The 11,171-nt window shown below is 36.8% G+C and overlaps 1 protein-coding gene across 3 annotated transcripts; it reads left to right on the top strand.

Annotated features, from left to right (window-relative positions):
• The first annotated feature begins 272 nt into the window (after positions 1-272).
• On the top strand, positions 273-10,569 carry LOC144422883 (uncharacterized). 3 transcript variants are annotated; one of them, XM_078112835.1, is made up of 10 exons: positions 273-411; positions 485-658; positions 1,134-1,370; positions 2,106-2,236; positions 3,992-4,058; positions 6,658-6,785; positions 7,241-7,316; positions 8,430-8,580; positions 8,700-8,797; positions 9,227-10,569. In XM_078112835.1, exons 1-10 carry the CDS (start codon positions 348-350, stop codon positions 9,952-9,954), a joined length of 1,854 nt encoding a protein of 617 aa, XP_077968961.1. In that variant the 5' UTR covers positions 273-347; the 3' UTR covers positions 9,955-10,569. The 3 variants fall into 3 exon arrangements, with proteins under 3 accessions (XP_077968961.1, XP_077968959.1, XP_077968960.1); XM_078112833.1 differs by having other exon boundaries at positions 7,241-7,439; XM_078112834.1 differs by having other exon boundaries at positions 7,241-7,379; positions 9,227-10,568.
• The last annotated feature ends 602 nt before the right edge of the window (positions 10,570-11,171 follow it).

Here is an 11,171-nt window from a genome sequence, read left to right as displayed (position 1 = left end):
CTTCTGATAATGGAAGTAATGCGGCTAGTAATATGAACTTTAGTTGCAGTGTACTAAATATAATATCAAAAATTTTCGAATATTTACATTTAATGCTATTGTGGGCAATCAAATCATTCATTCCCAGTTATGGCATGAAGTATTATGCATTGAAATATTTGCTTTGTAGATATTTAGTAGTGTTATCTAATCGATTCATAGCTTTTGATGTTTTAGTATTGTCTTGAGAAGTTTATGTCGTTACTCGTTAGTTTTCCCTATCTGGTATATATCAATCTCGTTTTATTCACTTTTTGGATTCAAATAAGAATGTTATGGGGTAAGAAAGTTAGATAATTAGCGCGGAAATGAAGGAGAATCTTTTGATATTCGTTGGGATTTTTGCTTGGATGGTTGCCGTCGTTAGCGCAGGTTGGCATATACTATATATCATCATGACTTTCAAATGATGTGCTTATTCATAAACTCTTTATTTTACGACAAGGTAGAGGTAAGTGGAATGCATTTGGAAGTTACCAATACTACGTATCTGGAAAAGATGATAAAAAATCCTATGTTGATGGTGAAACATTCTGTAAAAACAATGATGGTGAGATAGCAATGATAAAAACTAGCGAGATTCAAATGTTTATTCAGAATCAAATCTCAGCTACCTCAGGTAAACAAGACATTTCACGTTTTACCCCAAATCCCGAAATGAATTTGCTTAAGGTTATTTAACATTATGATTTTTATCTTTGTTCATGCGTTTTGGGATTTGTGTTGGAATTCTCAATACGTTGGTTTGAGAATTTTTAATTCGTCAGTCTTTACGTATTTGTTTTACCTGTTTTCAATTATGTACAACAGTCCTAACCAGCCATGTTTACATACAACCTTACATAACTTTCCATTAATCTGAAGCAGGGTTTCCCAAACTTTTTAAGTCGCGTACCCATATTTGTAAATCTTAGTTTTGTCGGATCCCTATGGTATGCCGAATCAATTTATGTGTCTAACCAGGAGAAAGGATGAGGAAGGATAATGTTTCATATATGTAGCAACACAAACGTAATTAATGCTTTTTACTGCTCAATTAAGCTAAGGGAGCCCAGTTTGGGAAATTCTGCTCTAAAGCATCTTATTGTCTACAGGACAACCCTATGGGTTTTATATTGGATTAAAGGAAGTTGGCACAAACGATACCTTCATATGGAATGACAATTCGGAACTAACTTACACTAACTGGAACTCAGGAGAACCTTCTAGTGATAAACCTGAACCTTGTGTTGCTATGGGGTGGTGGCACACGTATTATGCAAATCTACCGTGGTATGACGTCAATTGCACTGCGAATTCGCCAACTGGATTTGTCTGTCAACGAGTAATCGGTAAAAAACTTTATTTGTAATAAATGTATACTAAATTTTCCACGCAATTTCTATTTCTTTATACAAATAAATATTTATATATTTTAATGACATTGACTCCACTTTGGTAAATTTTGCTCATGCCATGTTTACTGCCTCATAGTTTATTATAGCATTGATTTAAAGTGCTCAAATATCACATCATCAGGTATTCGCTGTTGCTTATTGCACCATCAAAATACCGTTTGATTTCAGTAGCACTTGGCATCTCTGCGACTGCCGGCCTTTTAACCAGACACTAGTTTACAGTTTTCGAGTGATTGCGACTGACTTTTCTTTGAGTAAATTCTCCTACAAAAAATTGAAAATTGGGTTAACTGGGTCAGATGTTTTAAATTTAGCTGGATAAATTATGTTTATTAAAGAAAACAGTTGCGCAATATCATTAAATTACTGTCAGAAGAATTCTCAGTTTTCGATAAAACCGCCAAAAACCTGTCAGCTAAATTTTATCTAAAATATTCAGTACAGAACTTTTTTTTGATTAGCTATGAGTGCAGGAAAGATTTTGATAATGTTTTGAAATTTTCTTAATGTCATCTCATCGCTATTTATACTTTGCACAGCTAAGCTATTTTTTCTACCGCTCATATTATATTACAGTTCATCTTGATTTAAACTTACTGATATCATATTGCTTCGAAATACTCGGTTGTAAAATAAATAACTATTATTTTATTCTGCATGTTTCTGCAGGCTGGAATTGGGGATCATGGGAGTCTTGGGGAAGCTGTGAATGCCCGGGAATGAAGCTGCGAAACCGAACTTGTGTTGACAGTGGAAGAATTGGTTCATACGCTTGCAACGATACGGCATCACAGTTCGAAGTAAAATTGTTTTACATATATATATATAACCAGTGGTGGGATTCAAATATTTTGCCAGCCGGCGTTGGATATTTGGACTAGAGTTCTAGCGTTTGACTTTAGAGTACTGTAGACTCCGAACCTTTTGCTCGGTGCAAACAATAATAATTTGATACGATCTTAGTTGAACCTTGCAAAATCCCTCCCCAGTTCCACACTGTCAAACAATCTGAATTGCTTTGAAACTTATATTGAAAAGGTTCCACAGCACTTCAAATGTTAATGTCGGTTCCATTACATTTGAACCCACGTACATTTGAACCCATGACAATTGCACCTGTATGCTATTGTACCTAGGAATTTTTTTTTTGTTTTACGGATAGTTGAACCCATAGGTGACCGTACATTTGAACCCACGTACATTTGAACCCATGTGTATATCCACGGGTTCAATCTATATGCGGGTGCTAAAACCCATGGGTTAGGGTTAGTATGGGTTTAACTATCCGAAAAACAAAAAAAAATTCTATGGGTGCAATAGCATACAGGTGCAATTGCCATGGGTTCAAATGTACGTGGGTTCAAATGTAATGGAACCGAACCCATACTAACCCTAACCCATGGGTTTTAGCACCAGCATATAGATTGAACCAGTGGATATACACATGGGTTCAAATGTACGTGGGTTCAAATGTACGGTCACCGTTAATGTCGAAAGTTAATCATCAAGCAGCAAATCCAGAAATAATGACAGTAAACATATAGGTAACTTGCAGGTGTAGATAACGTCTTGAGAACAAATACGAAACGTCCAAACCGGGGTAATGGGTATACTATCTAGTACCGTAACGGGTAATGAGTACCCTAACGGGGGATTTACAAAAGTGAACAACGTAAATCACAATTAAGATAAATAACTTAACTGCAAATAAATAACAATAAGGGATATTCAGTGGAGCTATAATTCCTATTCCATCATAAACATATAACTATTCTGAATGCAATAGCCCTAAACAACTAAAAACAAAATCTAAAAATGTAAACAACTTGATTACATGAAACAACTTGATGAAATTTGATTATTAGCAGTCCGTAACAGCCGGTTCCTTCCGAAAGTCATCTTTTTCAGCCGGTTCTGTTACAAATAAAACATTGACAGTAGCCAGTAATGCTAACCGGTTCGCTGATCCCATAAAATTCCGTGAGACGGTTCTATAGAACTGGTGCGAACCGGCTGAATCCCACCACTGTATATAACTCATTATGATTGTGTTTCCGTTCAAAATGCTTGCTTATTACCTGGCTGTATTGATAACTATTACATTTAAGTTTGGAATTTTATAGGGTTCTAGCATGTCGATTAGTGTGTTGTTCGAAAACTAACTTCCCAATGAAATAAAAAAAAAATCCCGTACATAATCATGTTGAGACTCAATTTCGTTGTGAAGCAACCGTTTTGTAGATTTTTGTCCCTAACTTCCTTGACTACAATAATAGCTACACCTAGCATTGCCACCCAGGTAAATTTATTCAAGTCAGTTTAGTCGTATTTCGTTATTAATTCGAACAGATTGATTGACGTAATGAAATATTACCATAATACAATTTTGAATGTGACTTGCGAACCCTTCAGTGCGGACCCAACTAATTCAGATTTCATTGCCAGAGAAAAATCATATTTTGATCATCCTACATTAAATATTAAATTTTTGATTTACATTTAGTTTGGTTAAAACACCTACATGCACGATTGAACAAATTGAGCGTTGTTTTTAGATATGCACGCCATCCGCTTCCTGCAATGCAACTATGCCGTTATTGACCACGGCTCCGGCTCCACAAGGTGAGAATGAAAAACCCATTTTAAAGTTAGATTGTTACGTCTTCATTTCCCATCAAACTGGACACTTATTGCAATCGTCGGGAAAAAGAGATACAATATGAACAATGGGCTCTGTTATTCGCTCCCATATAAGTCACGCCAAAGTCAACGTATTTTTTGTAATTATTTTTCAAATGTTTTCACTAGCTCACGCATTTTTACTGCGCATTTTTCGAGATACTGTCTTTATTCTATTATTTGATATTTCATTTGTGAAACAGATTGAGGAATCTGTTTCCTAATGGAAGTTATGAATACTATGTTTCAACGGGTGGTTGTTCAAGATCTTATGAAGATTCGAGAACATTTTGCAAAAAAGTTAGTTAGAAAGTTAGAACTTTGCTGAACCACCACTTTTATATATCTATATATTACTATCTAGCTCAGGGGTCACCAACCTTTTCGAGGCCGAGGGCTACTTTCTGGGTACAGATTAAGCTGCGGGCTTCCAGTTCAATGTACTATTCCAAAAAAGCCAGTTTGCTGAATTAAACTTCAATTATTGATAATTACTGGTATTTAGTCAAGTAGAGACACTGATAGGATTAGTCGCAGAGGTCTCAAACTCAATTTACTTGGGGGCCGCTAGGGCAGAGTCTGGATGAGTCCGGGTTGCATCTGGTTTTCCACAATAAAAGCTTAGCAATTCGTTTAAATTGTATTCCGTGTGCACTGCATCTTTAACTGTGCAGATAAAACATGTCGGGATGCTCCTATGCTCAACAAAGAAATATTGCATTTCCCAGTTTTTTGAAATTGTCTGTGCTCATCACCAACCTTTCTGTTTACTGAAACTTCACTTCCAACGACACGTTTAGGGATGTGCGAAATTATAAAATTCCATTTTGTAATAACTGTTGCGCTGATGTTTCAATCAAGCATTTAGCCGATGGACAGTGATGTTTCGCCACATGGGAAACATGGTTACAATGTATCAAGATAAATCTAAGCGTTAGTGATTGTGACGTCAAAAATCATGGAACATTGTTTTTGAATTATTTCAGGCGGTCCCGCGATCGAATATCAGGCGCAGGCCTACAGGTATGGTACTGGTAGGTTACCGCACCGCATATTTCTTTCAGGAAATAGATAATAAAATATTTTGTTTTGCACTACGTGAGAGTTTCCCATTTTCGGCCACGCAACACTTACACTTTTTATATCTCCTCGCGGAACACCAAAAAATGAAAGGGTGAAATTGTCAAATTGATATAGAAAAACGGTGCAATATAGCGGTTCCCAATGGTTTCGCCGTGGCGAGTTGCAAATGCGCAAAAAACTTTCAGCATTTCAAAGTAAAACCAGGTAGAGATGGAGGAATAACGGTTGACCTTTTGCCTTTGTTTGTCTTTAACAAAGTCAATAGTTAACAGTCAACAAGCTAACCGACGGCTGCAATTGGCCCGCGGGCCGCGAGTTTGAGACCCCTGCATTAGTGGATCCTTCAGAAAGTCAAACGATTATCACAACGTAGCAAATTAATTTCTATCAATGACACTTGCATTCAAAACCTCGACGTGTGCTTGACACTGTAACTCTGAGCAAGTCTTGTACATTTTCATTAGTGAGGCGTGTTCAGTGTTTGTTCTTGGTGGAGTGAGTCGCGGCGGTGTGGCCCATCGTGCTAAGCGCTAGGTTCGCAGGTTAGAATCACATGCGGGGATAGTTAAGTGCGAGAGGATTGCTGGACGCCTCGCCGCCATTGGGTGCTTCACGTAACCGCTTCCTTCGCCATCAAGTCCATGCTTTCAAAAGCAAATAACTAACTAATCTCATACCCGACATGGAATGGTAACCGGACGAGAGGCCGTGGTTCGTCATATGGTTAAGTCGTCATATCGGCTATCTTCTCCCCTGGGATAAATATGTAAATCCTATCCTGAGTTTATGTCGAAAATGTTGATTCGCAAAGATAGGTTGAACCAAACAATGGTCTCGTAAAATAGAATTGCTGTATGATTTGAATCGCGAGCTGCCCGTACAGTGCTGACCAGTGGATAGTAAGCGTGGTAGATTGCGTGACAAGATGTGAAATATCTCTTCGCTTTACTGTCGCTACAATCGCCCCACAAATGAGACACACGCAGTCTGTTTTATGGTGGTAAAAATATATCCACCTCCCATTCATCGTGAAAATGGTGGGTTTTTCATCGTTTTTTGCCATTTTTCTTTGGAATCTATAATTGTATTACTGCTGCTCCACAAACTAGCGGACAAGAAAAAGCGCGGGTTCGTGGAAAGTGATATCAGTGTGATGTCATAATTGGAAAAGTGTTAATTGACGCGTCACATTACTGAGGTCAAATAAAAATCAGATTGATGGTTACAATAAATAATATAGTGTCATTCTCAGTTCCATATAAGTGTGATTTATACAAGAATAGCAGGACAACATTTAGATGATGTAGCTCACTTATAAGCGCCGTTATTAAGCTTAGTTTGGAACATGCCTGCGGGCAACTTGTATGATCTTCGCGGGCGACTTGATGCCCGCGGGCAACGCGTTGGTGACCCCTGATCTAGCTGATCGCATTGATAAAAACGAACTGTTCCAATCTAGATAAATACTGGGGAACCTGGTCTTCTTGGAGTGAATGTAACTGCTCAACCATAATCAAATTGAGAAATCGCACATGCATTAATTCTCCGCGAACAGGGCCCGATGCCTGTGCTGGCAGTCGCAATGAGGTATGAATTAGCTAAATATTTAGTATGTACATTTTATTATTTTCTTGTCGTCGTGGTTGTTTATTTTATCTGCAGTTTTGTACTGCAGTGTAGCTTAAACTCAATGTCAAATGTATACACAGCTATAATAAATGATAGTTTTCCATTCTCGAGTAACCACGTTATAAAGTGATGGCATTCTCCATTCGGAATATTCTACTTTAGCATGTTAGAGATGATCTTGAACCTCAAAATATTATAGCGTATATCGTAGAACTTATTTTCACGGTATGATTAAATTGTTTTGGCGGTGGAACAATCAGAGGGATACTATATCATAGCCTTTGTATATTGAAAATATTAATGCTTTCCGGGTATGTTACAGAAACTTTTGCAATTTAAAAGTCATGTTTGGGAATTGTAATAATAGTGATCAATTTCAATTTTCCCTTAGTTTGATTTAATATTTTTAACAGACTGGAAATTGTACAAAAGACCCAACTTGTTATACGACAATTGTTGCGGAAAAAACATCTCCATTAACCACAACTGGTGAGTTAACCACCTCGTCCAGAAACGAAGAACCCATCGACGTAATGACTACCATGACCGCCGGTGTGTATGTGGTGGCAAACGCAACCTTTAACTTGCAAGGCATTTCTTCTTCATTTGCAGGTGCGGAACAAGACCAAATGACGACAGTGACTTTTTAATTCACATCTTAATTTAAAATTAATAGCACAGAAGGAACGGGCATAAATTTTTGCCCATTCAACTGTCCAGATCACCGAATAGCCACGTTTTTAATACGGAAAGCACGATGATTACAGGGCCTTCAACCATGTCTCTCACACAGACAAATGAGAGGAGGACGACGATGGCAAATGAAATGACAACTTTCGGTAGCGCAGAAATACCAAGTAGCTAATTGGAAACCACTATCCCTACAAGTACAATTATACAATCAACGTACGAAACAAGCGAAGGAAGTAGTTTTGAAGTCACATCGCCCATTTTGTCTGTAGCAACAACGGTAATGGAAACAACGACCGGAAGAATTACTCAATCTGATTCTACTCCCACAAACACTGATTCTACGTCTACTGCCGACACTACATGCTTTGAGCAGAATTCTACAGTCACTATAAATCCAGAATCTAGTAACAATCAACACGCAACGCGCAAAATAACAGCAATTTATGATTTTCGGGCATGATCTTATACTATTAGCTGCATATAAGCAACCATCTATATTTGATCAGAGTTAATATTGGCAAAATCCGCCTTAAACCAAACTCAAAAAATACCAACAAACGTAACGTGGTATGATTATAACAGCATTAGAAATAGTTTGCCATAACAAATCATAAGTTGATACAATCAGTTTCACCTTTTCTACAATTGAGTGATTTATTAAAATGCACGTGAGAACGTGGCCAAGATTTGTTCATCGATCAAAAGACCAATTAGAATATATAACATCAGGATGGAGCAGTCAATTAACTTTCGTACGATTAATTTTCAAATGTGAGCGTTGCAAAATATTTTAAATTCAATTTCAGCTCGCGTAAATGTGTTAGCTTGTCTAAATGAACATAATGTATTAAACTAGATTTCTGATCATTTATATTATACAGATATCAATTCTTATATTATCTTACACAGAAATTTCTGACATTTCAACGATTGGTATTCTTTGTCCATCTACACCCGCTGCACAAACATCAATCATTGGACCAGTCGCGGGAACTATCGGAGGGTTTCTTCTTTTAGCACTTATCGTTGTTTTTATACTTTCAAAGCAACTCAAAAAGAGGTAATATATCCAACATTATGACATTACATCTCTTATGAATAGTGAACAAATATCAAATATTCTTCTAAGGGTTCACTCATTTCACAGAGAATGTATATAATCTGAAGTTTTGCTTTCAGAAGAGGACACGGAATCATAAACACAGGAGAGCGCGGCAATTACAATGAAGGGTTAGAAATGGAAGATCAACTTAATCCGAGAGATATAATGTCAGAGCGTAAGTTAATGTAACTTCATTTAAAGTATTACGTCAACGTTTTGTATCTGGGTTGATGAATTCCTATACTTTACTGTCTACCAAATGCTAGTAATTGTATGACAAATAAGAGGAAATACTCATTTCTATGTATTATCACCTAAATCACAACCTGTTGCAACGATCTCAACTGATATTAAATAGAATCTTCCACGTAAAAATTCAGAATTGTTGTTTTTTATGAACTTTATCATGCATTCAGTTTTGGTGAATATATTAATATAAGTAACTCGAGTAGGTAATAGGTTATGAGTCCGTGTTCAAATCTGTAGTCAGTTATTCTGAATGGTTCCGACCTATTTTACATCCCCTCCAAACGAAAATGCTTCAAGTGTGTCAAAACAGGTGCTTCATATTAATATATATAACTAACACGTTTTACTGCTACAGATCCCGGAGATGTGGAATCAGGTCGAGACAATTCTCAAAGTACGGAAACTCTTCGTTATCAAACGTTTGTAACCCATGATGGACACGCAGACAATAATTCTCTCTTACCCGAAGTTCAAGTTGACTCATCAAACGGGCCAGATTCCCTCTGCGCCATTGCTGATAACCATCAGAATCAGATAAACGATGTGACCACAGAAGGCAACAACAATGCTATATATACTGCTGTAAACAAAACAAAATCGAAAAAGTTATTCAAATACTCAAAAGATTCGGATGCGACAGATGTATCAGAAACTCAATACGCTGTCGTTAAGAAGCAAAAAAAGAGCGAAAAAATTATTGTTTCCGGTTACCCTGACGAAAACTCCCCTGTGGTTTACGCAACAGTTCAAAAACACAACGTTGAAGATTCTAAAAAAATGTCGCAATCAGAAAATTCATTTGATGAAAAACTAGTGTCTGGTCCGACTTACGCTACCGTGCAGGATACCAAATCGAAAGTCCCCGTGAAACAGGAAACTTCTTCAGATGGAGACGACAATAAAGTGACTCTTGCTGTTGTACAGAAACCCCCAAAAAAAGATTCTTCAAACTTCAATGAAGTAACTTTTGCAACGGTCAATAAACCTGAAACTGATCAGAATTCCGATGTCACGGGAGGTGCTGAAGGGACTTACATTGAAGTAAACGATGACCCATATGCAAATATTGACAATATTAAATAAGGATGGGAAAGTTAAATTAAGCTATAATCAAAATCACATATTTATTGGATTAGTAGCAGAAAAACAGGTTCAGACTGATGAATAATCCTACTAATGCTTTTCTAACTTCGAGCCATGTTGCTTCTGGAAGTAACTGTTGATTATCTAATATGTTATACATCTGGTTGGCTACTTCCGTAGTGTCTGTACCGGGTTAGAGTTAGGCCATAGTTTTATTCCGATTCCCCCTATTTTAGTTCTATTACGAGATTGGGACTGTCTGTGTTAGCCAAGTGAACAAGCCCTCTGCCAAAAGGTTTCAGTACCTTCACATAATTTGATGTAAAGTAGGCGAACAAAATTAGCTACTCCCATATTGGTACACACACCTCTGGAGCGCCCCGGGTTGATTATAAACTGCTCCTGCTTTGTTTTTGAAAATATATTTTCTAATCCCAATTAACTTTACGATAGTAATTTTGAAGCTTGTTTTAAATTGATTGAATGATGAAGGTTCAACAACTTCGCCCCATCGTCGACAATTTACAAAAGAAAACTGACAAAAAGGTCAACATAGTACTAATATATAAGTTAAATTCACGATGAATATACTTAAATTGATTTTGTGAAATAAATATAAATTTGAACAATTCAATTCAAACTGCTTTACCAAAGCGTTATTTTCATTGAAGGTGTGAACAAAACTTTCGGAAATAGTCACGATATTCTTTTTCAATGAAACAAACAAGCAGTAAAGCAGAATGTCGATCTAAATCCAATGGAAAGTATCGTGTTGCTTTCACGTTGTGCATTTGGAACAATTACTTGGTTAACTATTCACAGAGATCGGACCCGGATCGGTTAATCGACAAAACGCCGTCGTTGTTTAAATCTTTACCAAACTATATCTACTTTGATGCCACGATATAAACATGTATTGGGAACAATAGTAATTTGTCTGGTTATCTGGAAGGGTTTTTCAAGTTATTTTTACATTTTGACTATTTTTTAGTTTTCGAATATGTTACGCTGTTCTGCCGTATACTATAAACACTGATAAAACAGAAAAAGAAAACGATTCATAAGATTCCATAAATAAAGCTGAATCCATACTTTTTAATCATGCATAGCATTGCATTTTCCGACTTGGTAACAATGTTTCATTCCAAGATATAAAAATTTACACTGCCAATTTAATTTAATCGATGGGTATTTTTTATCAAATCTAGCTTTTCCGT

This window comes from Styela clava, chromosome 5, assembly GCF_964204865.1.
Source record: "Styela clava chromosome 5, kaStyClav1.hap1.2, whole genome shotgun sequence".
Classification (NCBI taxonomy): Eukaryota; Metazoa; Chordata; class Ascidiacea; order Stolidobranchia; family Styelidae; genus Styela; species Styela clava.
Note: the sequence above shows the minus strand (reverse complement) of the source record. Positions and strands in the feature narration are given on the sequence as shown.